This window comes from Netta rufina, assembly GCF_964035555.1.
Source record: "Netta rufina genome assembly, chromosome: 7".
Taxonomy (NCBI): Eukaryota; Metazoa; Chordata; class Aves; order Anseriformes; family Anatidae; genus Netta; species Netta rufina.
Window position 1 is genome coordinate 5641912 of NC_140130.1, and position 25044 is coordinate 5666955.

General features: G+C 59.9%; 3 protein-coding genes across 4 annotated transcripts; 1 reads left to right on the plus strand and 2 right to left on the minus strand.

The window, feature by feature from the left end:
* Positions 1-106: 106 nt before the first annotated feature.
* Positions 107-3248, minus strand: SPOCK2 (SPARC (osteonectin), cwcv and kazal like domains proteoglycan 2; the record flags this gene model as incomplete). The annotated part of the gene is made up of 10 exons (XM_084290163.1): positions 107-382; positions 475-615; positions 746-808; positions 900-1106; positions 1200-1313; positions 1418-1514; positions 1614-1701; positions 1796-1910; positions 2017-2062; positions 3030-3248. The coding sequence occupies 10 exons, from the start codon at positions 3246-3248 to the stop codon at positions 237-239; spliced, it is 1236 nt and encodes a 411-aa protein (XP_084146289.1). The 3' UTR covers positions 107-236.
* A 950-nt stretch (positions 3249-4198) lies between these two features.
* On the minus strand, positions 4199-20301 carry ASCC1 (activating signal cointegrator 1 complex subunit 1). Of its 2 annotated transcripts, none has more exons than XM_084290644.1 (10): positions 20266-20301; positions 19215-19333; positions 18675-18774; positions 17958-18055; positions 16827-17005; positions 13119-13255; positions 11526-11645; positions 9326-9450; positions 8724-8803; positions 4199-4611 (listed from the first exon to the last, which is right to left on the minus strand). In XM_084290644.1, exons 2-10 carry the CDS (start codon positions 19327-19329, stop codon positions 4495-4497), a joined length of 1071 nt encoding a protein of 356 aa, XP_084146770.1. In that variant the 5' UTR covers positions 19330-19333; positions 20266-20301; the 3' UTR covers positions 4199-4494. The 2 variants fall into 2 exon arrangements, with proteins under 2 accessions (XP_084146770.1, XP_084146769.1); XM_084290643.1 differs by having other exon boundaries at positions 18675-18777.
* ANAPC16 (anaphase promoting complex subunit 16) lies at positions 20075-23671 on the plus strand. The gene is made up of 4 exons (XM_084290645.1): positions 20075-20156; positions 21302-21459; positions 22457-22531; positions 22926-23671. Exons 1-4 carry the CDS (start codon positions 20101-20103, stop codon positions 23039-23041), a joined length of 405 nt encoding a protein of 134 aa, XP_084146771.1. The 5' UTR covers positions 20075-20100; the 3' UTR covers positions 23042-23671.
* Positions 23672-25044: the final 1373 nt, after the last annotated feature.

Sequence of the window (25044 nt, forward strand, 5' to 3'; positions counted from 1 at the left end):
ATAAAATAAAAAAGCGCAAAGGGAGGGGTGCGAGCTCAGCCCCACGCCACTCGCTCGCTTCCCCCCGACCCCCCCAAACCCCCCCTGCCCGCCGTGGGGCCGGCCCGGGCGAGCGCCCCCTCGCCCCATCCCACCCCTGGGGCCGGGGGGCTGCCCCCCACGCGCTGTTCTCGGGGGGGGGGCTCCGGGGAGGGGAGGCTGCCCCCGCCCCGGGCCGTGCCTCCCCCCCTCCGCTTCTACCAGATGTAGCCTCCGTCGTCGCCCTCGCCCGCCTCGGCCTCCTCTTCCTCAGCCTCCTCGCCGGCCTCCTCGGGCTCCTTCTCCTCCTCGTCCTCCCAGCCCACGCTGCTGCCGAAGTCTCCCGAAAAGCCCGTGGTGTCCTCTGCAGCCAGGGGGCAGGGAGAGGCTCGTGGAGGGGGGCAGCCCTCGCCCTGCCTCCCCGCTGCCTCCCCACCACCTCTCCTCGCCGCTTACCGCAGTCGGGGCGGCCGCGGGCGCGGGTGCCGCTCAGCTCGGTGCCGTGCTGCTGGTCCACGCACCAGCACTCCCCGCCGCCCGGCGCGCACTGCGCCCGCCGGTAGTACCCGTCCTCGTCGCAGCTGGGGACGAAGGCGCCTGCGGGAAGCCGGGAACCCCCCCCCCCGCCATGCCCCGAAACACGTGCAGTGCGGGAACAGCCCCACCACGGAGCCTCCGCCGCAAAGTTGGGGGTTTTGGGGGACTCAGAGGTCCCCCCCCGACTCACCCGGTGCCTTTTGGGCGGCTTCTTGCATCTGCAGCCTCTCCAGCTCCCGCAGGCACGGCGGCTCTGCGACAGCACCGCGCCGTCAGGAGCACATCTCCCCCCAAGCCTCACGGCGTGCACCCCCCAGACCCCGCAGCACATCCCCCGCACGCACTTTCCCTCCAGAAGCAGAAGCACCACTCGGCGGCGGAGACGCGGCCGTCCCGGGAGGCGTCGCAGGAGTTGAAGAAGGCGCGCACGCACGCCTCGTACTTGTCCAGGTTGATGGCCGCCAGCTCGGGCTGCTCCAGGAACCGGTCCCCGCTGGTGTCCAGCCGCCCGAACATCCACCCCACCGCCTCCTTGCAGCCGGCCGCCAGCGCTGGGGGGGTGAGGACGCGGCCCTGTGGCTCACCCAGCCCCGTGGGGACTCGGGGGGGAGCCGGGGAAGGGGCCATGCAGCAACGGGACGCACCGGTGCCGGGGGGCCCGCTGCTGGAGCCGTTGTGCTTGGCGTTCTCCCGCAGCAGCTGGAACCAGTCGCGCAGCCGCTCACCCAGGTCGGCCAGGTCCTGCCCCGTGCACAGCTCTGCGGGCACCGAATGTGGGTGTGGGGGGGATTTTAGGGGGTGCTGAAGCGTTTTTGGGGGGGCACCCCCATTCCAAACCTGTGGTCACCCCCAAAACGCTCACCCTGCTTGCTGTCAGCGGGGCCCGGGCAGGGGCACTGCCCCTCGCACCGCGCCGTCAGCTGCTTGCCGGCCAGGCACGCCTGCTGCTCCAGCTTGCACTGCGAGGCGTGGGGAAGGAGGGGGGGGCACACCGCAATAATTACAGGGGTCACGCGGCACGCCCCCCCCCCAAAAAAAAACACCGCTGCCGTGCTCACCGCCGAGCTGTATGTGTGGCCGTCGGAGCCGCAGACGGGCGCCAGCGGGGCGGCGTGGCAGGGCTTGCAGCCCCCGCGCTGCTTGATCCTGCAAAGGCAGCAGGCGCTCAGGAAGCCCCCCCAAAAACAATAAAGCCCCACCCCAAAAAAACAACACAATAACGCCCCCCCCAGCCCCTTACCTGTGCTCCAGCTTCTTGCGGCTGATGCACATGGCGCGCTGGTAGCCCTGCGCCACGCACACCTTGTGCCGGCTGCATTTCACCTTCTGGCACGGGTCCTTGGTGGTGTCCAGCGCTGCAAGGTAGGGGGGGGGCACGGGGTTTTGGGGAGCAAAAAGCCGCGTTTGGGTGCTGTGTCCGTCCCCTCTCCCCCCCAAAATAAAAGCAGGGCAGGCTGCTACCTTCATCCGTGGGCTGCCCGTCCTCCCAGCTCCTGATGTAGTCATCCTGCGGGGCACAGGGGGGGCAGCTGCCGGGGGGCCCCCCCCTGCGCCCACGGAGCCCCCCAGGGTGCTGCGGGGGGGTGCGAGCCGCGTCCCCGGCCCGGCAGGAGGAGCAGGTGCATCGCACGCGGGCACTGCGAGCAGCCCTGCGCCGCACGGGGACACTGCGCGCGCACGCAGGCGCTGCACGCCCCTCTGCCTTGCACGCGGGCGTTGCACACACGCATGCACTGCACATGCCCGGGCGCTGCGCGCAGACGGAGGCACTGCACACCCATGCACGGCGTGCACACTGCACACGGGCACGCAGCGGGTGCTTGCACCCTCATGCACCGCACAGGCACGCGCTGCACACCCCCGTGCACCGCACACGCACACACAGCCCATTCATTGCACACCCCTGTGCACTGCACGCACGCATCCCCGTGCGCTGCACATCCCGCTACATTGCACAGGCACATCCTCATGCACTGCACACCCCCGTGCGTTGCACACCCCTGCCCGCTGCACACGCGCATCCCCGTGCATCGCCGCCCGTGGTGCATTGCACATCCCCGTGCGTTTCCCCCCCCTCTGCATTGCACACGAGCATCCTGCTGCACCGAACCTCCCGGCGCACCGCACGTCCTTGTGCATCGCACACCCCCACTCTCCGCACACCCCCGTGCATCGCACACAAGCACCCCGGTGCACTGCACATCCCGGTGCACTGCACACCCCCGTGCATTGCACACAAACACCCTGCTGCATTGCACACCCCGGTGCATCGCACACCCCGGTGCATCGCACACCCCCATTCCTTGCACACCCCCACCCGTCGCACACCCCCACGCCCCCCCTCCCCGCTCTCACCTCCACCTCCTGCGCTCCGGGCGGCAGCGGCATTGCAGAGGGGGAGAGGCCGGAGGCTGGGGGTGAGCCGGGCGCCCCGCAGCCCCCCGCCGCCCCCCGGCCCCCCGCGGCTCACTCACGTCTCGGAAGCGGTTCCAGTGCCGGATGCGGCCGCCGTACTGCGCGATGGAGGACAGCCACTGCTCGTCCTCCAAGAAGTTCCCTGCCGGGGCGCTGCCCGTGCCGGTGCCGGTGCCGGTGCCGGTGTTGGTGCCGGTGCCGGTGCTGGTGGCGGTGCCGGGCAGCAGCAGCAGCAGCAGCAGCAGCGGCAGCCCCCGCAGCGCGCCGCAGCCCCGCATCCTGCCGCAGCGCCGCCGGGAGCCGAGCGGGGCCGAGCGGGGCCGAGCGCAGCCGAAGGGAGGCGAGGGGCGGCGAGAGGAGCCGAGAGGAGCCGAGAGGAGCCGAGCGCGGCCGGGAGGGGCCGGGCGGGGGGCGAGGGGCGGCGCCTGCACCTGCGCCGCTGGGGGGGGGCGAGGCCTGCGGCCGCCTCAGGCGCCCAGCGCCAGCCCTCAGACCCCAAAGGCACCAGAGCACCAGAGCCCAACGCGCCACAGCCCAAAAACCAAGCTCCCGGCACGCCAGAGCCCCCAGGTCCCAATGCGCCAGACCCCAACGTGCCAGCCCTCAAGACCCCAAGACGCCAGAGCCACGCACAGCAGACCTCAAGTCCCCAACACACCAAACCCAATCCAAAAGCACCAGACCCCAACGCGACAGACTCCAAAATACCAGACCCCAAGACCTCAGGACACTATACCCCCGGACACCAGGACAGCAGCCTTCAGACCCCAAGGCACCACACCCCAACACACCAGACCCCAACGCACCAGACCCCAAGACACCAAATCCCAAAACACCAGCCCTCAGACCCCAAAACACCAGACCCCAACACACCAAACCCCAACGCACCAGACCCCAAGACCTCATGACACCATATGGCAGGACACCAGCCTTCAGACCCCAAGGCACCACGCCCCAACACACCAGACCCCAGCACACCAGACCCCAAACCCCAGTTTCCAAAGATACCAGACCCCAACACACCACACCCCAAGGCACCACACCCCAACACCCCAAACCCCAACACACCAGGCCCCAAACCCCAATTCCCAAAGGTACCAGACCCCGACACAGCAGACCCCAAGACCCCACATCCCCAACCACCACCCAGCTCTCCTGCCTTCAGCGCTTTCCCGCTCACAGCTGGAAGTTTGATTACAGAAACCATCAAGCAAGCGGAGACGAAGGCTTTGCCTTTGAAGGGAATTAATTTATTTGGAGATCGACATCACACAGGCGCTGCTGGAGCTCCGAGCAGCGCCTGACCCCGATACCGCGCTCCGGGGAGCTCTCCTGGATTGTGCACGCTTACGCAAAGCGCGGCCTTCCTCCTCTGAAACAGGCGACAGCAGGGAGGTGCCACCCAAAGCCAGTTTTTCCAGCTGTTTTCTTGGAAAACAAACCCGTCTGGAGTTCCTGGGTTCCTGTCCAAACTCCTCGCCCTATAAAATGTGGTGGTGGTGCCCAGGGCGGCCGCGCTCCTGCTCAGCAGAAGTTGAGCTGCCCCGACGTCGCGTAGTAGCCGGAGGCGTCCGTGGAGAACCTCTGGGAGAGCCGAACCGCGTCCAGCTGCACCTCGCCGAAGTAGAAGTGCTCGAAGAGCTGGAGGAGAGGAGAAAAAAAAAAACGTATCGGGAGCTCTGAGAGCAACGAGCTGCTCCTGCAGAACGCCTCTCCTCGCAGGCTTCCCTTCAACAAAACTGCTCTGAAAGATTTCCAGCCCTGGGGACCACGTTTAGCCTTCAACGCGATCAGCGTACGGCACGAGCTCCTCTTTTGGAGCAGCATCAGTTCCTACCCACAGATCACAAACCCAGGGCTCAAGCACCTGGAGGATGTGGGTTTCTCGGTGCCGGAGGGCTCGGCCACGGCCCCGGAGGAGTTATGCCAGGGGAGCATCTCCGGCAGGGAGAGGAGGAGACGAGGAGCCGCGACCGCCACCATGCAAACTCCATTTGATACGATTAAAGATTTATACAATTAAAGATTAATTACATTCCCCAAAGCCTGCCTGCTTCCGTTCGAGGCCCTGGCATAAAACGCCTCATGAATAAGAGATGGCGGGGAGGAGGCTGCTCCCCCCTCTCTCCCCCTCGCTCAGCCAGGGGGACAAACCCTCCCCTGCTCCCCCTGCCACCGGCACCGCCCGGGTCACGGCCTCGCCATTTGCACGCTGCTGAGAGCGCAGCAGCCCTCGGACCAAAGCACTTTGCAGTCCCTCGGCTGCTGCTTTTTTTATTTTTTTTTAAATCCACCACCTCTCCCGTGTCCGAGCGTGTGCGCGTTTCCCGGTGAGAACACTGCTAGGACTATTGATTTTTGGTAATGCAGCTGTACTTGCTGGGAGTAAACATGCTACAAGATTTAAAGGACAGCCACGGCCTTTTTTTTTTTTTTTTCCCCCCTCTGCTCTCGTTTCCAGCCAGCTTCTCGCTGGTGCTTCTCCGCTCCCTTCGGCAACCAGATGCCGTGCGTGAGGATCAGGCCAAGATCCACCTTGGGTAACTGGGAAAGAGGCCCTCAAATGTCATCCTCGGAGCTGCCAGCGCCTTCCCGACAAGCAGCCACCCCGCTCTCGTCCCCCGGGGGCTTGGGAAGAGCTTTCCGAGGGCTGAGCCTCTGCTTTTGACTTCCACTTCTGTTTATCCTGGGGAGAAGCCAAGCAGAGCCAAGAAAGATATTTATATCTCCCACCACAGAAATGCTCTGGTTTCGGAGGAGGCCGAGGAGATGCCTCCTGGATGAGAATTTCTGCTTGGTTTTTGTTTTTTTTGTTTTTTCCCCTTTCCCCCTGGAAAAGGAGCTCAATGGAGGCCGTCACAATTCCCGCACCTGCTGGTGAACCCAAGGCACCTGGTCCCTGCCCCACGGTGCCAACGCCTCAAGAGCTGGGAAATTTGGAATCAAATCACCCGTGTGCTGTCCCTCGGACAGCAGGCACGGCTTAAACAAATTCTTCAACAACTCGCAGGCCTGCCTTCCTCCGGGCAAAGCTCCCCTCCGCAGGGATGCTGCTGGCGTGCTGCAGAACCTTCGCTTCAGCTCAGGGCTTCGGGTCCTTTCCCCTCCTCGCTGCGAGATCCATGAAAATTCATTGCGCTTGAGGAAATCAAACCCTAGTTGCTATGGTGAAAGGCGTTCTGCAAACTAAGAGGCAAACACAAGCGGGACATTTGGAGGTTACCGGAGCCTTGCACATCTTTCCGACAAGAATAAAGGGAAAAAAACCCCACACGCTGGCGCGTTAAAGGCTCTGCTGACCTCCCAGCCCCAAACGTGAGGGATTTACAGCACAACTTCTGTAAGGAAATTCACACTCAGCTGCTGCATCTCCCCCCAGGGGCCTGGTCCCCACGGCTCCCTGCACCCCGTTACAGCGCACGCAGCAGTCGTTTTTTAAGAGCCGGGCTGTGGCTTTGCTGCAGCGATGGCAGGAGGCAGCGAGAGCGCTGGGACGAGGAGCTGCAGCAATGTGACCTCCCGGCTCTGCTCACAAAGCCACCCAGAGGAGGAGCCGGGCCACAGAGCCAGGAAATTAATTCAGGCAGGCCCGGGAAATCAGCCGGCAGAAGGGTCAGGGCACCTTTGGGATGAACCGCCTACTTTTACTAATCAATGTCTTCTTTCTTTCTTTTTTTTTTTTTTTTTTTTCCCTGCACTGGGTCTCCATCTCTATTAAGGAGCCGCCGTAATTCAACGCCTGCCAGCTCCAGGGAGAGGCAAAGAAACGTCCTTTCAGATCCAAAAGGTGATGCTGCCTCCGCTGCGGGTGATCCCGGGGGAGGGAAGGGAGCCAGGAGCTCCCCGTCCCTCTTCCAGCACCTCCCTGAGGACAGCTGGGCAGCCCCCATCTCACCCAACGCGGGATCTTCGGCCCTTTGGTTTCATCTCTGCTTAAAAACCCAATGGGAATTTAGCCCGGGCTGCCCCTCCACACGTTGCTCTCCATTTCCATTCACTCGCCGCAGCCTTCGCGTCTTCACGGGGGGAAAGAAACAAAAAAAAAAGCAAGCGAGGAAATAAGAAAGAAAAGCCCGGAGGCGGCCAGGCCCCGTCTCCGGAGATGCCTCGGTGCCAGGGCCGTGCCAGCTGCAGCACCGGGCACACAGCCACCCTCGGGGACAGAGGAGGAGGAGGAGGAGGAGGAGGAGGAAGCAAGGCGAAGGGGCTGCCAAGCCCCATGCTCCTTGCACGGGGAAGGAGCTGCCCCCTCTCTCTGCTCGCCAGGGGATGTTTTGCAGGGGATGAGCGCGAGTTCTTCAATCAGGCTCCGATCGATTGGGGCTGCCGAAAGCAAAACGCCAGCTGGAGCCAGGGGCGACCTCCCCGTGGGCACCAGGGGGCTGGGAGGGAGCCGGTGCGTCCCTGCAAGGTCATGCTGGAAGGCTGGGCTCCGCTGGAAAGCAGCCTGCAGCTATTTCTGGCTCACGGCATTAATTAACGCCAGCGGGCGTCCTGCTGCAGGCACGGGGAGGCCGTGGGGCTGCACGGAGCGAGCAGGTGAGGGGAAGGCTGATGCTCCTCGCTCCGAGGCCATCACCAGCCGCTCCTGTGGCTACCTCGGTAGAGAACCGGTCAGTTTCCAGCAGGGTTTTTCCCTTTTCACAAACCCGAGAGGCAGCCCCGTGCCCGCAGCGCGATCCTCAAGTGGCGTGGCCAGCAGAGGGAGCATCGTTGATGCCTTCCGAGCCCTACAGGTTTTTGGGCTGGGAGCATTCAGGACGGAGGACGGCTGGATTTTACCTCCCTCTCGAGTCTGAGGACAAATTTGACGCGCACCAGGGCAAGGCCGGGAGGGACAGGGCGAAATGTGGACGCAGACCTCGGGAGCTGAGGCCCTGCGGGGGCTTGGGGCTTCCAAGGTGTGCCACCCGCCCTTCATGGAGCCAGTTTCGGGGCACCAGGAGCTGCCCAAACCTCCCAGGCCACATCCAAACACAGGGACCGCGTCCGTGGCCTCCCTGCCTCAGCGTGGTGCTGAGTCACAGACAGGGAGAGCTTAACCCAGTTCTGTCCCTCCGCCTGTCCTCTGCGCAGGGAAAATCAATCAGCCCCACTCCCTGCCTTCATGTCGATCTCACAGCCGCCTGTAACAAATCCCCTCACCCAGCAGAGGTTGGGATTTGCTTGCAAGCCACTGCTGCTTTCCATTTTTGCCTCTCCGGGCTCGCCTTTTCCCTCTGGATCCTTGCAGGGGCAGCGCAGCATCAGCCCGACGCTGCCAGCTGGCAGAGGCTGCCTGCAGGCTCAGCCCAGGCTGCAGCGTGCTCCTCTCCAAGCGAATCAATCGCAGAGATTAAAAAATAAATAAATAAATAAATAAATAAAAAAGAGCATGCGAAATGGCAGGCGGGTGTAGCAGCATAAATCCGGGCGAGGAGAAGAAGAGCAGCGAAGTGCTCCTCTCTGCTGGGAGCCAGACACGAGCCCGGAGCCTCCCGGGTAAAAACAGGAGCGGAGTGAACGGCAACACGAACACCCACCGAGCATCCGTGCTGCACGCTCCTGATCTGCGCCTCGCCAGCTTTGAGAAGGCTTCGGGTAAACGCCGTGGTGCTCCCGGTTATGAGTGCTCTAGATCGTGTGCTTTCTAAGCAGATCAACCCCCCCGGGAGATCCCCTAAGACAAAAGCAGCCTCCAAGCGGTGTCCCAGCCTCTTCTGGCCGGACAATACCCGCAGCTGGCTCCGTTTCCCTCCTGGTTTCATACTGACCTTGAGGATATTTCGGGCATTAAACGCCTCCCGTTCCTTGAGGGATGCTTTCCCGGGCGCCGTGCTGCTGCGCTCCTCAGCTGTGAGGGGAAAAGCCAGCAGCAGCGTGAGCCTCGGGTGGGAGCACGGGGTGTGCTGCGCCTCACCCCCTGCCCTTCTCCTCCCCAAAGCCAGCTGCCAGCTAACAAACCCTCCCTGCCCGCTTCTCCATGGGAAAACACTTTGGGTTGAAGGAGAACAAGGTGAATAAGGCAGGAATTCCTTACTGAGTGTTAGCTGGGGCACAGAGAGCCCAAGCCCTCACCAGGTACTTGGACACATTCCTGTCTGCTCCAGAGCTCCTGAGCGCTACTGGGCAGTGGCGGTCGGGAAGCTAAGACAAAGAATCTTTGAAAAGATCCAGAAAGGACTCGGAGCACGCCTGCCTTCTCCAGCTGGAGAAAAAAAAATATCTCAGGTCTGAGATGAAGGGGGGGAAAATCACAACACTAATCAAAAATTAAAACGTGGGAAGGGTAAAGCCAGCAGTTACTGAGCAAGGCGATCCCTGCGCAGCAGCACCGGGTGAAATGCATTTACCAGCGAAGAAGAAGGGTACCCACCACCTGGATCTCTCCTGAAGAGCGTGTTCATGACAGTGGCGTGCAGTTTCACCCTGTCCCACTCTTTCAGCATCAGGCCGGAGGCCACGAAGCGCTCCACCAGTTGATCAGCGATCGCCTGCAGCCTGGGAAGGCGAAAAGAGAGAGGACAGAGCAGCGTGAAGGAAGGAAAACTCCGGTGTTGGCAGCTTTTTGCTTCTCTGCTCCCACCCCTAAACTCCTGAGCAAGCAGAACCAGAGCTGGCTGCACTTAGTGGGGAGGCAGAGCCCGGGGCTGCCGCCTCCTGCACGGCCCCTGGTGGGCTGCCAGCAGCCTCCTGACAGCCCCTGGGCTCTCAAACGCCCGACTGCCGTGGCTTTGTGCTGCCTGCTGGCTCCACATCGCCGGTTTTGAAAATTAGCAATGACAGAGATTAAGTGAGTACCATTACGGACAATCCTAAAACAAATTAGCAGAGAAGAGCTCAAGTGCAAATGGTGCTTTATGACATTATAAAGTTAATCAAGGAAATAAAACAAATTAGAATGAATTATAACGGAAATTATTTGCCGGGTGGGAGGCATCAGAGCACGATCTCGCCCTCGGTCTGAGCCATTACATGTGCAGAAGGGCTTGCCAACCTCTAATGCTGTCTGCAGCTATGCAAACCAAGTCGGGCAAATCACAGCTCCTGCCTCACAGCTTAAGCCGCTCAGGATCACCCGAGGATCAGGAAGGAACTCCTCCCCTCCCTCCCCTCAGCCCCGGGAAGGCACGCAGCTCGCAGGGGCTGCGGCAGAGCCGGAGCCAGCACGGCAAAACGCCTGCCTGCTGCTCTCCCCCTGTACCTGCAGCTGAGGAATCGCTGCCAGCCTGCGGTGCCCATTTCCCCGAGCAAAACCCCGCGGGTTTTAGCAGGCTAGAGCTGCGTGGAGCTGTTTGGCAGCACGGGGTTTTCTGAAGGGATTTCTGTTCGCCCCTTCTTTTCTATCACCGGTTGCCCAACGCGGTGCTGCAGCCTCAGAGGAAGCAGAAGGAATGCTCCGTGCTCTCCATCAGCACAGAAGTGTCCTCCTTCCCCCTCTGCAAAGCTAAATGCTTGCTTCACTTGCTAACACTTCCAGAATTTTATTAGGAGAGAAGTGCCAGTTCCTTCATCTGCGAGGGATGAATTAACTCACAGGTGAGGGCAGGACCAGGCTGGGCTGGGGATAACAGATTTACAATCACGTGGCCCTGTGTCAGCCCGTTCCTAAGCACAAGCAAAAGAGGTGTTGCAGGACACAAGCCTGGCAGCCTCCAGAAGCCACGCAAAGCACGAGACCTGGCTTTGGCCCAAACCCCAGCTAACGCCCTCCACAAGGGAGGAGGAGATGCTACCTCAGCAGCGAGCTGTTTCCTAGGGGCTTCGCCACTTCCAGTTCCGAGGCGAGGTGGATTTGAAGATTTCCTTTCTCCAAAATGGGAAAAGCAGCTCTGCCTCCCACAGCGTCAGTGCCTACCCACCCCAGCTGTCCCCAGACATCCCTGCCTCGCTTCGGGCCCTGCTCAGGCTCTGCAGGACCTCTCCCCACCCACAGCCTTATTTTTGGAAGTGCAAGCGGACTCTCAAGCACTGCACCCCTTAGATGGTCCCAAACTTGGACACAAACTTGGAGAAAACGAGGTCCACGGCTCAGCTCTGACACTTCAAGGGCTTTCTACAACAGACCGACCGAAGGGTATTTGGGTTATCCAGCATCTGCCTCTGTCTCACCTCTCTGAGTGCTTCTTCCCTGTATTTCCCTTCTCTCTCCTGGCTGATGGCTGTCCCGGCTCTCCACCCTCCCAGTCTGTTTTTATCTCACCTCTCCCAGGGCAGGACCAACTTCAAAGCGGAGGAGTTGAGAGGAAAAGACCACTTCAATCCCTCCTGCCTCCCAGCAGCTGTCACGCGTTCATTTCCCCACCCGTTTCCTTATCCCATGTCCGATCTCTTACTTCAGCAGAGCCTCCGAAGCCCGGTTTTCCCCAGGGGGGTTTAAGCAGGGGAGCCACCCCCTGCCTTCTTTCCCCAGGGGAAAGGAGATGCCAGCACACGTCCCTCCTAGCCCACAGCCTCCCTCCTCCCCTGCTGGCTCCTGCTGTCCCCTAGCAAGGGGTCAGACACCAAAAGGCAGCACTGCCAGAAAAATAAGAGGGCTACAGACACTGAGGGCTGGAGGAGAGGAGGGCACCCACCTGTCCGAGCCGTCCTTCATGTGGACCTTGGCGTAGAGGACGTCGGTCATGGCAGGGTCATCGTTCATGTACTCCACCCCAGCCACCTCCACGGCCAGGGGCCTGCCGCCGGTGATCTGGCTGAAATGGAAGAAGCCCTTGGGTTAAAGAGCGAGACATCACAGCTGCGCTGGGAATACAACGTGTAGTACCCCTCACGCACACACTACATATGTGTGCATCTCTGTATTTGCTAAGGGAAGGGGATAAATCACAGTTATTGCTGCTGTTAAGCACGACTCTGAGGTTACGTGGGGCTTAAATGTCATACGGACCCCGTGGGGCAGTGAACTCCACGGCAGAGCTCTTTCCTTTCCCGGACATTTAACGTTGTTTGCACCGGGGTGGGGACAAAAACAAGCGCAACAAAACAAAAACCAGAGAAGAAGGCTGCCTCTTTTCAAGAGCTCAGAAAGCTGCAGCTGCTGCTGTCTCGTCGTCTCATGAAACACCACGCTCCCACACCTGCCTGGGTTACTGCCAAGGTCTCGCGGAGCATCCAAGCAGGCAGGAGAAATAAAGAGGAGCCAACAGCACGAGCGTGGCTTTGCTCTCACCTTGCTCGCTTGAGGTTCTCCAGAAAACCTCCCGGGGGGACAGGGGAGGGCGATCTCCTCCTCCAGTTTGTTTTCTGGGAGGAGAGCAGCACGCGTGCGGTCGTGCACGTGAGACTACAAGCACCTGAGGCCAGGCACCCTAAAAAGGGACAAAAAGGGCACATCTACCTTCACACGGCGCGGCTCGCCTTTGCAGAAGTAAACAAAGGTTAATGAAGGCTGGTGTGGGTGGAAGGGAGCCTAAATTAATTTTAAGCGTGTATTTATTTGGCTGTGGCCGGGGAAAGAACCTGTTCAAGCCCTGGAAACGTGCTTGCAGCTCTGTTGAGCAGCTGAAAAAACAGAGCCTGCGCTTTAGGAGAGGAGGCAAGGATTCCCATAGGTACCAGCCAGCACCGCGTGGCTAATTCTTCCACGGTAGAAAAGAAAGGAAAAAAAAAAAATCAGGAATCAGCGCTCTCCGTGCAGAGGCTTGGCAGAAATAAATAAATAAGCCAGCCCCTGAGGTCCTCTCCGATTTCTGAGGCGTGCAGAGATGAGGTGATTCCAGCGTCCTTCAGCCACGCTTCCAGCTGGAGCTGCAGCATCTGCAGCTGGGCCTTGAGGCAGTGAGGAAGCCCCGGGTTCAGCCCTTCCTGCTGCCTGCCCCGCACACGAGAAATGCACGTCAAGGGCACCTCAGCAGGGGACAGCAGCGAGGATCTGCTCGCACAGAGTGACAGTGGGGACCGAGGGGAGGAGGAGGAGGGACTGGAGCGGGTCTGCGGGGCGGGCTGAGGGTTGGGGCTGAGCCTGGAGCTGTGCTCTGGTTGTTATGCTCTTTGGTTGCTGCACGCCGGGTGATTCCTGCTGCTCCTGCTCGCAACGTTCAGCTTGTTTCTGAAATCCTGGCCTTTAGATGCACTCACTGCTGGGCTGCTCTCCTCCTCGCTGCTCCTCGTTAAAGACATTTTGCTTCTCCCCCCCCAGTAAGCGTGCCACCCCCTGCCCCACTCACTCCACGAAGTCCTCCTTGCAGCGCTGCAGCAGCTCGCAGGCCTTCCGGATCTCCTGCTCGTTCAGCAGCACCAGCGTCCCCAGGGTCAGGTGGAGCTTGGCAGGGTTCTGGAACAGGCTGCTGCTCACCCCGTGATCCTACAAAGCAACCAGAACCGGGGCCTCACTCACCCCATCCCGGACACACACCTCTGCCGGGAACGAGCTGCGAGCCACGAGCCTCGAGCTTCCACCTGGAGCCTTAATTAGCTCCTTTTTTCTGCCGGCAGCCTTAATTAGGACTCAGTGGGGTGCAGGGGGACTCCCACGGCCGCTGCCACCAGCGATGGGCTCAGCACAGGGCAGCGCAGACACGGAGCCGGAGTGAAATGTGGTTTTGTGCAGAGCAGCCGGGGCCAGGCGCGGTGACAAGCTCCAAGTGGTCTCTAAATCCTGCCTAAACACAGGCTGCACCTCGCTCCGCCAGCACAGCTCACAGCAGCCCTGATAATTACATTTTTCTCGTTCCCGCGCGCCCTATAGTTTGCCAAGATGAATTAAGTCTAAATTCCCTTTAAAAAAAGGAGCTACGTGTTGTTGCTGGGGAAGAACTGCTCCCAGGTGGAGCCGTGCTTACACTCAGCCTTCAGAAACACACGCTTTTGTTCTAGGGCATTTATAAAAGCACCTTGAGGACGGTTAGCACGCCCATATTACACCAGTGATTTCCCCTCCGCGGCTGTTTCCCATCAGCACACTGAACAACCTCCACGTCGAGCTCCAGAACCACTCACCCTGCTGCCGAAGCATTTCTCTGAAAAAAACAAACCCCAAAAAAGTCCCCTGACTGAGAACGCCAGCTCGGAAGTTCCCACCTGTGCCTCAGAGCTGGAGATAACACCCTCCTGGCACTTAAGGACCGCAGTCCCTCCGCCCCGCAGCACTCAGTGCCCCACAGCTCAGCGCTTTTTCAGGCTCAGCCTGGTGCTCCCCAGCCCACGGGCAGCGTGTGCCTGCCTGCCCCTGCTGCTGAGTGTGTTTTTTGCTGACTGAGCCCCTAAATCCCGGCGTGGGCTGCAGAGCTCAGCACCACGCAGCAGCCTGCAGCAGGCTCCTGAGGTTTGGCACGTCCCAGAGAGGACGCCTCCGTCGCACTCCTCACCTCGCAGAGCCTTTTTGCTGCCTTTAACTCCTCCTGCTGCTAACGGACAGGCCACGATTCCCCTCCATCAACCTTCTTTTCAGGGTCCCCGTAGCCAGAGGATGTTTGGCCCACCCTAAAGCAACAGCTTGGGGAACAGAAACTGGGAGAGAGTTGGATATACCCGTGCTGCAGCCAACCGGCCGATATCCCTCCCGCAGCCCGGAGGACTGTGTGGTAACCAGAAAGTCATGCACAGGTCAGGAAGCAAAACCTCGCCCTTGTTTTCGGGGACAGGGAGTGCCAGTCTGCACCCTAAACATCAAGCTGCCCCAAAAGCAGCCTCCTGACAGCCGGCAGAGTGCTGAGAGCAGCGCAGAGCAAACAGGCCACGACCCAGATAATCTTCCTGGCTTCCTGCCTGGGATTGCAGGCGGCTCCTCAGTGCCCTGCTGCCACCCCAGCTCCTTCCCCAGCACAGGGTGGGCATTTACCCACAGCACAAGTGGCAGCGAGGAGCAGAGGTGGGCCTGCAGCCCTAATGAAAGCCCTAATTCCCAGCCCCAGAGCCGGGAAGGGAATCCCCCTTATTTGATGGGGGAATCTGACAGCCGTGTGTTTGCAGAAACTTGCCGGCAGGTACAAACACATCAAGCTGATCCCATTGTCCCTCCAAAATTCACTGTTCCCTAAGGAGAAAAAAAAAAACCTGCTCCCTAAGGATGCACGATGTCATCATCACAGAAAAACAACTCACTTCCACTCACTGAGGCTTCCAAAAATCCCCCCACACACTCTTTCCTCAAATCTCCCTCCCACTTCTACCTTTGCTCGCTTAGCTGGAACATGGACAGGGTTTTACTCGGAGCCTTCCCCTCTTTGCAAATCCCAAACAAAGGAGCGAGCCAGGAACACAGCTTTCCCTCAGAACCCACTGAGGGGGCTGCAGGCTGAGAAACCCCTCGCTTCCCTGTCCTTTCCCCCGTGAGGTCCGATATCTCGTTAGCAGTGTTGGATACCCACAGGCTGCCGCGTGTTACAGCGCTCTCCTTCCTCTTCCACTCTCCACCTGCACGAGGTTCAGGCTGCAGACCCTGCGTCTGCACAGCTCTGGAAGACCCAGGTGTCCTGAGCCTCAGCACAAGGCTCACCTTACAACGGGTCTCGAGGACAAAAAGGAAAATAAACTTAGAAAGCACACAGCCACCAACAGAACCCCAAGCTGTAGAATCGAAATGAATGGTTGTCATAGAAACTGCTTCGGAGAGGGAAGAGGAAGAGCGGCTCACAAGTGCTCAATGGCCAGAAAAAATCCTCACGCACACACCTGGGCTTTTCCCCTCCTTGCTGTTACTGGAGAGCTCCACTCAAAGCCTGGAGGCTGCCTAATTCCCCAGCGTTTTACACCAGCAAATTGTGAGCAGCAGAGAAGCTCGAAACCTATTCAGGTTCCTCTGAGTACCCAGAGAAATCCCGTCGCTTTGGACAAATCTCTAAGCTCTTATTGCTCCGCGAGGCACGGCTCTGAATGACTGTTTTTCATTCCTGACGTGCCTTCCAGCAGACCCTGCTGGGAGAAGAAGTGGCATTCAAGTGGCATTCGGGGCTGCAGGGTGCTGGGGAGGCGTGCGGGGCTGCAGTGCCCTCCTTCAGCACATCCACGAGCCAGGTGAGGAGGGAATAAAGGCATGGGATGAGGGCGTGGAGGAGGGCAAAGATGAATAAAAACGGCTCCTTTTGGGAGATGTTTCACTGAAAGGGTTCACCCGACACGGAGGCAGCCTGGAGTGAGCAAGCTCGGATAAGCAGGGGCCAGGATGGTCAGGGGGGATCAAGCAGAAGGTCTGCAACAGCCACAAGCCCCTTCAGAAGGGTTAAGAGGAACACCAGGCTGAAAGCAGCAGCCTCAGCCCAGGGCTAACGGCACAAACAGGCGCTGCCAGAGCCCCACGTTGGAGTCAGCAGCCCCCCAAAAAGCCCCCTCTCTCCCCACAGCTGTGGTGTTCCCCCACAAGCACTGGGAGCAGCAGCCAACAGAGGGAGCCAGGCCACCACGGCCGCCAGCCAAGGCTTTTGCAGCCCGGTGGCCAGAATCAGCTGCGTTTAGCATCCCGAGCTCCTACAGCGGCAGGGGAACAGGCAGCAGGGGGAGAAGAAGGAGTTAAGTCAGACGAAGACCCAGGGAAGCGAAGCTCCTGAGCTATTTGCAAGATTGCAAAATATAAAAATAAAATCAAAACATAAAATAGAGAAAGGTCCGCTACATTATTTAGAGGCTTTCTTATAAACAAGAAAAACCCCACAAGAAACAACCCTCTTCTGAAGCTGAGAATTTTGTCCCACCTAGGAAAATCTCAAGGGAGGACAAAATATTTTACCAACAATTAACTGAGGAAGCCATTCCGCATTCCGGATTTGGCAATAAATTCACAGCAGACCCACCAACTTCAGCGAAAGGCCTGTGAAACACGCCCTGCTGGGCAAGGTGCTGAAGAGCGAGGCCCCCCAGGGAAAAGCCAGAAAGCTGCTTCAGGACACGAGCCTGCTGCAGGGCCCGCGTTTGATTTCGGATCCCAGGCGGGTGCTGACCTTTGAGCATTTCTCCAGCACTTCCTCCTTGAACTGCAGGAACCTCTCCTGGACCTCGGGCTGGGTGAGGGCGAAGGAGAGGAAGTGCGTGAAGGGCTGCTTCTTGCGGAAGCTGTCCAGCAGGACGTCGATGCGCGTCCGGGCCGAGATGACGCCGCCGCGCTGCTGCCCCGTGATCACTGCAAGGGAACAGAGCGGGGCCTGAGGAAGCTGCGGGGAGGCTGCTGCCACCCACGCCCGTGGGAAATAGGCAGCAGTTAAACGGGCAGGGGCTTTGCGGTGGGTTCGGCCACGGGTTTTAAAGTATTGATGCGGCGCAGGTCAGAATATTTCATCCTGGAGTCGCCAAGGGAAATAATTGGAAAACCCTGCAGGACAGCACCGCTCTGCTGCCAGCCCGCGGCTTGCCGGAGACATGACGGGAATTAAACCCCCCAGCCCCGCACGGAGGAAGCTCGCCAGACTCCCTGCTCGACTTCAAACGCCTCACGCGGCTGTGCTTCCCTCTGCAAAGGCAGGGTGCTGCCATCAGAAGCACCCCCTGCTCTCCAGAAAGCCAGCTCTGTGCGTCGAAAAAAAACACAACAGGGAAGAACTGCTCGCTTCAGTGGCTCTTCAGATTTGGGGAGCATTGAGAAGAGTGAGCCTGCTCGCACTGCGAGGATCGGCTGACAGCACTGGAAAGGCAGCAACGTCACCAAAACCCTCCTTGCACTGAAGGCAAGTCTGAAGTTCGTTTTGTGCGTAAATATGCAACGCAGCAATTTTTTTGCTGGATGTATGTTACGGCTCCTCGCTAACAGGAGTAGCAAGAATTGAAAGAACAAAAGAATAAAAACGAACCACACGTTTGGGCCCAAGGTTCACAAGCTGGCCATCTACATGTAAGGCTAAGAATCGACTTCATTGAGGGCTAAAAAAGGATCTAGTTTCCCCCCAAAATCTGATACTGCTTTATAAGGGTTTATAAGCAGGGAAAAACCTCAGAAGTGAGGTGATTTCCCCAGGGCCATGAGGTGAGCCAGGGCCGTGCCAGGCGCAGGAACTGAAGGGAAGCTCCTCCTGTTCCCTGTCCCCCCTTAAATCGTGTCTGTGCACAAGCCGATGACAGAACGCTGGTTTTAGGCTCACCGATTTCCCCTTCGACTCCAGGCTTGGGAATGCTGATGGAGGTTCGAGTCTCTGTTTCTAGCCTCTTCTTGGTTTCTCCTTTCTTCCCGATTATGTACCTGGAGGCAGAAAAGTGGAAGAGAGTCACTCGCTGGGCCTCCCCCCACCAGAGGTGCCCGGGCAGCAGACGCTGGCTCGCTTAACTCGGCCTGTGACAGCTCGGCCAGCAAATCCTGCCACTGCCTCTTTGCCACCTGTGTTTTCCCTTTGTCCCCCCCCAGTAAAACTATTCAGCCCATAAAACTGTCCAAACGAACTGGATGAAGCCGTGAACGCCGCAGGCTTCCCAGTGAACAGCAGATCTGAACCAACAGTCAATTCCAGGCACGTGCTTTCTCCCAGGGCTTTCACAAGCTCCCCCTGCCAGGCTGCTCACCCTGCCTCCTCCTTCCCTTCTTCCACCCTCCTGATGCTTTCATCTTCAAGGGAGGAGATGCTCAGAAGCTCTCCTGCCAGCAGCAAGCACCACCTGCTGTCTCTGTCACAGCAAATGCTGGGAGTCGAGCGCAGCACAACTGCACTAGGAAGGCACTGCCAATTCTCCCCTCCCAAAATCGGGGCAGTCACAGAACAGAATACATTGCAGAGATCCACCGCTTACCCTCATCCCCCCCCTCAAATATTCCGCACAGAAATGCTTCCCCAGCCGGAGGGGAAGTCAGAAACACAGAGGCTCACTTGTATAACGGGCTGGGGACCTCCACTCTGCACTGGAAACCTTTCTCAGTCTCTTCCACCACAAAGGCATCGCACGGTTCATCTGCACAGTCGCCGGGCCCTGCTGGAAAAGAAGAGCAGCCCTTGAACGTGCTGCACAGCCTGGCAGCGCTTTATGTAGGTCAACAGCCTCACAATCTTCTTCTCCCAAGGTTAAGCGAACCCCCCTCGGTTGCGGCTAAAGGCTTTTTAATTCATCTTACTGCCAGCTGTGAAAAGCAGAATGGGTGCTTCTGGACCTGGGGGGCACAGGGAGGCAGGAGGTACAGCCCAAGTTTTCTCCCCAGTGCAGTGTGTGGGAGAAATGCCCTCGTTCAGGTTCCTCTCTGCTCTCCCAGCAGGGTGGGCACCATCAACCCGCTGAGACAGCGGAGCAGGAGCCACGGGGGCCACGGCAAAGCGTTCCTCTCCCTTTGTAACATCTCACCCCGCCGCAGAGGCAGCAGGGTGGGCACGGAGAGGTGTCCGAGGGCACGCCAAGGCCGTGCCCGGATGCCCCACCTGCATAGAAGCCTTCATCATCCTCCTCCTCCTGCGGGTGGACGGGCTCCTGGACCAGGCTCTTCCTGTAGACGCGCCCGCCGATCTGTATCAGGGTGGGCCTCAGGACGTCCATCGCGCTGCGGGAAGAGAGACAGCGCGTCCCACACCCCCCTGCCATATAGAAAACCCAAATTTCCCCTGCAGCCGCCCCGCTGTGACACTACAGGCACTTTGTGTTGAAGATATTTGGGCATTTATGGGAATCTAAAGCCCCCCTATGGCTGCAGCACCTCAGTGCATCGCCCCGTGGGGTCTTTGTGCGGCGCAGAGCTAATGTGGTGCTTTTTTTTTTTCACAGAAATGGCAGAAATGGGAGCTCTCTGCCAGGCCATGCGCTGAGCCGGAGGGCGCTGTGCCAAATCCCGGCGGTTTGACCCCAAAACCCTGGGGAGCCGCGCCCGGGTTTTTGGGTGGAAAACGTGGGAATGGCAGCGGCGGGGTGAGCTGCAGAGCCGGGGGGGGGGTGTCAGGTGTCACAGCTGTGCACTGAAATCGCCACATTGGGGGAAATTCGTTTATTTTAGTGTTTTCACCAGAAATTCAGGCTGGAGCCCAACCGCGCGGGCAGCACCTGAGGGGACACAGCCGACAGGGGGCTGCTCCCCGGGGACACGCTGCCCCCGCGCCGGGGCTGTGCCGAGCAGGGCCGCGGAGCCGTGCGATTTAACATTTTTTATTCCCTAAAAACCCCAAAATCGCGCAACGATCGCGGCGCGGTGAGGGGAGGGGGGGGACGCCCTGGAGCCCGCCCCGCGCGGGCCCCGTTGCCATGGTAACCGCGCCCCCGCCCCGCCCCGCCGCCACCGGAAGTGGGCGGGGCCTCCCGCCCGCCCGCCGCCCCAGCATGCACCGCGAGCGCGATCCCGCCCGCCGCCTGCGCCAAGCGGTGCGGGCGCCCAGGTGAGGCCCGGAGCGGGCCGCCGCCACCGGGGAGCGGCGGGAGGGGCGGCCGGGGAGCGGGGGAAGCGCTCGGGGAGACGGCGAGGCCGCCGCCGGGGCCCGCACTCACCGCCCAGCCGCTCGCTACGGAAGCCGGGGAGGGGCCCTGGAGGGGGGTGTGCGCATGCGCGGTGGCGCGGCTGAGGCGGCGGCGGGGTGGGAGGGGTGCGGGCAGGAGGCGGCGCGGCGCATGCGCGGTGTGGCGGCTGAGGCGGTGGCGGGGTGTGGGCAGGGGGCTGCGCGGCGCATGCGCGGTGCGGCGCCGCCGTCCCCTCACAAAATGGCGGGCGCCTGGGGCGGCCGGGGCCGGGGCGGCTCCGCGGGGTTTAAAATAAAAATGTGCGGGGGTCGGGGCCCCGCGGCGTGAGGCGGCCCGTGCCTTTAAACGTGTCCTTTGGCCGGGCCTGCTCCCTCACGGCCAGTCCTGCCTCACACGCCGTGAGGGGAACAGCCCCGAGCTTGCTGCGGACGAGCTCGCGAGTTTAATTCCGAACCAAAATAAATAAAAATCCGCGTTCTCCACCAAATCTCTGAGCGCTTTCCAGAGCTGTGTAGCCTGAAGAGTCTGCTGTAATGCATTTAGTCGGTGGGGGAATAGAAACGCGTTGATTAGGATCATTGTGCAGTGCGTGTCAGTGACGGCCGTTGCTGCTCATAAAAGCACAAAAAGCGCAAAAAATGGTGATTTTTGTGCTGCCAGCTACATAACCAGTGCCAAACACTCCGTTACTACACATGGATAAACCTCTTACAAGGCACGGAGAGGCACACACCACCAGCGGCTGCGCTGGCGTCGCCCCAGTAGTGGGGCACAGAAGTGCCTGCAGCATTTTGGGGGCAAAAACCACGTTTTTGGGAGCGCAGGCGTGTCTGATGTAACACGTGGAGGGGTTGCTGCAGATGAGGAGCGGCGTCGCTGCCCTCGGGATGCCCTCCGGGAGCTGGCAGCCCAGGCGTTACCCGGGAGGAGGGCTTTGGCCGTGTTGATGCTCTGGCAAGCGCTGTCCTGGCCCCGAATTTAGGCATTTAGGGCTAAAACGTAGGGCTAAATTAGGGCTAAAAGTGAAACTTCCTAACCCTGCTCTGCTCTTCCTCCCCTCTCGCAGGCTGGGCCGGGCCGAGATGGCCGCCTCCTCCTCCTCCTCCTCGGCCGGCGGGGTCAGCGGCAGCTCGGTGACGGGATCCGGCTTCAGCGTCTCGGACCTGGCGCCGCCGCGCAAAGCCCTCTTCACCTACCCCAAGGGAGCCGGCGAGATGCTGGAAGGTGACCCTGCCTCCCCCCGAGCCCCCGGGGCCCGCTGAGGCACTGCCAAAAGCCAGGGGAGGAAGGAAGCAGCGGGGCCGAGCGGCTTTTCCCATGGCCCCACCTCTCCCCGCAGCCACCGGCGAGGAAGTGACTTCTCTCGCTGTCACCTCGCCTCTAAACCCGTGGCAGAGCAGGAAGCCCTCCGCCTGCAAGGGAGTAGGGCAGCGTTAATTTTAAAAATTACCCATTGTTGGCCGACCCTTTGATGCTGGGTGGGAATTGCTGTGAAGATAGCTGAGGCAGGAGTTTTCTCGGCAAACCCCCTCTGGTCGGTGCCCGTGTTTCGGGAGGACGGCACGGGGCAGCAGGGAACCGAGGGCCGCATCCTAACGACTGCTTTTGTTCCCCACTGTGCCCGTGTGCCACTCTGTTGAAGTAATTATGAGCAAAGACTTGTTCACGGCACTTAATGAGCCCTCGAAACAAATTAAAATAATGAAGCGCTTCGTGGTAGCTAATAGGCAGGCCACTGTGCTTCCTGAGAGCCTCCTGGGGGGGTGCAGCAGCAGCAGCAGCGCCGGGGCTGGGCAGGCGCTGGGCTCTCTGCTCCAGGCTGCCTTGTTTCGCTATTTAAAAATGGCCTAAAACGACTCCACGGGGGGAATGTGGCCAAATATTTGTGGATTTGCAGCCTCGCTGCGAGCGGAGCCCCCGTGGCAGCCTGACAGCACTCCACGAGTTCTTTGGGATGTAAAAAAAACCCACAACACAAAGCACAGGGCACGACCCTGTTAGGGGTCGAGCTGCTGGCACCCCCGGGCTCTGGGCGTTATTTATAGAAGCCAAGGGAGAACTTTGAGCCTTCTGCCACGGCGCCGGGACCTGCTGCCACCCGCGGCCCCGCGCTGAGAAATGACCCGAGGTGACAGCTCGCAGGTGGCACGGCCACCCCCAGCCCCGGCCGCAGCTCAGGGCAGGGTTTGGGATTAAACCACCTCCCTTCTCCTGTTCGCAGATGGCTCGGAAAGATTCCTCTGCGAGTCCGTCTTCAGCTACCAGGTCGCGTCTACGCTGAAGCAGGTGAAGCACGGTAAGCGCCGCGCTGCTCAGCACAAACAAAAAAAAGGAGGGCGGCTTTTTAAGCTCTAGAATGAAGGAGAGGAGTCCTCCTGCGAACCCCACAGCTCTTTTCACCTCCTTACCGGCCTCACGTTCCTCTGGTGTGACGTGGATTTTTATGGCAGAGGCAGGGATGGGTGAAACACAGCCCCAGCATCAGCTGGAGCAGGAAATCCCGTCCCTTTTGCTTTCGGGTGTGACCCGGGGAGGTCTCCTGGCCGTTCGCAGGGGCTGTGGGAGCAGTTCTGCCTCCCCTCAGCTTTCGGTGGGGTTCACTCCACCGGCAGCTGGGAACCGGCGTCTAATTGAAGGGCTTAATTGCAGCGTGGCTGCGAACCGCAGTCACCTTTGAACTCCTCCCGCAGATCAACAAGTCGCACGGATGGAAAAACTCGCCGGGCTGGTGGAGGAGCTGGAGGCGGACGAGTGGAGGTACAAGCCCATCGAGCAGCTGCTGGGCTTCACTCCCTCCTCGGGCTGAGCGCGGCGAGAGGGGGCAGGCAGCAGGCTCTGCCTCAGGCCGTTTCTCGGGGTGCTCGCAGCTGCCGTCAGCGGGATCGGGTTTTTTTGGGGGGCTTTTTGGGAAGCTGCCGGCGGAGATCCCCCCCTTGGAGCTGCCAGTCAGGTGGAACAACGGGACTCTGGAAGTCTGCGGGGGTGCAGGCTGGCAGGGCTCGGGTTGTGCAGCTGAAAAAAAAACGGGGTGGGTTTCACAGACTGGGTTTGAACTCAGCCCTGCGCTTCCCGGGGGGCTGCTGGAAGGGCCGGGCGAGGGGCTGGCTGCGAGGAGAGCGTCCTCGCCGCTCGAGCCAGCCCTCTGCAGAGCAGCAGGGCCGAGCCCTGCCAGAAACACTCCAGCCCCAGCCCTTCCTCTGGGGAGCTGACAGGATGAGACCCGTCCCGGGGCAGCTGAGGAGGGGCAGGCGGTGGCTGCAGCAGTCCCTGGGGTGGTGCTGAGGCTGCTCGCTCTCCGCTGCCGTCTTTTGTCTGCGCAGAGTGCTGCTGGGGCACCGCTCGCAGTGCAGAAGCCGTCCCCTCAACACCCCGAACCCCTTTTCATGACGTGTTAGATGGCTCTGTGATAATACAATAAATAATGCTGTCTTTGAAATCGTTTCTCTTTTCACAGCTTGGGGGGGGGGGGTGATGAAAGGAGCCGTCAGCTGCTGAGGGTGGTTGAGTGAAGTTCTGAGGCACCTCGGCTGTTGTAAATTGAAATTCAATTAAAAATACCCTGAGAGGAATCGAGGCGCGCTCGCTTTATGCTCAGAAGTGGATTGGGTTAAATCAGGTTTTAATCCCGACTTAACTCCACGAGCAGAAAACCCTCCCTTAAATCCACCCGCTGGAGTCCTCTTGTTTTCCATCTGCACCTCAGGTCTGTTCTGAAGGAGAGCTGGATTTCTGCTTTCTGGCGTAACCATTTCAGCCTGTTCCTTTGCCATGTATCCGCCAGCAGGGGGATAGGATCTGTGCTGCACAATGTCCTCATCCAGCTGCCTAATTTTTCCATGTTCATTATCTTACTTACCAGATGCTTTTTTTCTTTTAACTCGGCGATTTCAGCCCAGCCACATCTGGATTGAAACAGAGAGGCTTTTTACTTCTCAGCTTGGTTGTTCCAAACCAAGTTTTCATCCCCCCAGCCTCCCAACCCCACCTTGGCCCAAGCCCCCCCGTATGGCCAGGCTGCGACACCCGCTGGGGCTGAGCCTCGCCTGCCCTACGTGCTGCGAGCAGCTCAGCTGGAAACGGAAAAAGAAAAAAAAAACACATAAAACTTTGGGTTTTTCTTGCATGAAATTAAACTTTTCCACCCCTGCAGCTGCGGGGGTGTCAGGGCATCGGTGCCTGCAGCAGGCTCCGCACCGAGTGCTGAAGTTGCAGCGCTCAGGTAGCCAAATCTCCCTAGTTCAGTGCCTGACAAAGGGTCCCAAGCCCCCTAGGGCTGAGATTTCCCCCCCCCCGAGCCCCGCACAGCCCCTTTCCCCGCTCCCTCCCCATGTTTTTCAGCTGTTCCTTGGTGTTTGCGGGGGCTGGAACGAGCAAACCCAAGGAACAAGCCCTGCTCCCCGCCGTACATGGCTTGTTTGTGTGTGTGCAGCACCAAAATAGCCGTGTGTGCGTGTGTGTGTGTGTGTGTGTGTGTGAGAGCTATTGAGAGGAAGTGAAAAGTTCATCGTGTACAGTATGACCAAGGCAAAAACATGTTGTGGGGCCGTCCCTCCTCCCGCTCGGTAAACACTTTATGTAAGGAGAACCGGAGGGCTGGCTGCAGAGCTCCCTCTGCTCCAAACACGGGTTGGGAAACTCCTGGAGAGCCCCATTTCTGCTTCGCGCAGCTGTGGGGCAGCCTTGGGGACGGCCAGACCTCTCCTGGGGGTTTGGTAGCACCGTGCCCGCAGCTTGGAGGGGGGCTGAAAAGATTTTGAGGCTTGGCCGCAGCTGGGAGCGGAGGGGGAAGGGAGCAAAAAGTTGAGGCGG

Coding starts and splice junctions, on each gene's coding strand:
- ASCC1 (XM_084290643.1), bottom strand. CDS start 19,329: ATGGACGTCCTGAGGCCCACCCTGATACAGATCGGCGGGCGCGTCTAC. Junction 18,778..19,214: donor TGATGAAGGCTTCTATGCAG/GTGGGGCATCCG, acceptor CTTCTTTTCCAG/CAGGGCCCGGCGACTGTGCA. Junction 8,804..9,325: donor CTTCAGGAGAGATCCAGGTG/GTGGGTACCCTT, acceptor TTCCCCTCACAG/CTGAGGAGCGCAGCAGCACG.
- ANAPC16 (XM_084290645.1), top strand. CDS start 20,101: ATGCACCGCGAGCGCGATCCCGCCCGCCGCCTGCGCCAAGCGGTGCGG. Junction 20,157..21,301: donor CAAGCGGTGCGGGCGCCCAG/GTGAGGCCCGGA, acceptor CCCCTCTCGCAG/GCTGGGCCGGGCCGAGATGG. Junction 22,532..22,925: donor GCTGAAGCAGGTGAAGCACG/GTAAGCGCCGCG, acceptor CTCCTCCCGCAG/ATCAACAAGTCGCACGGATG.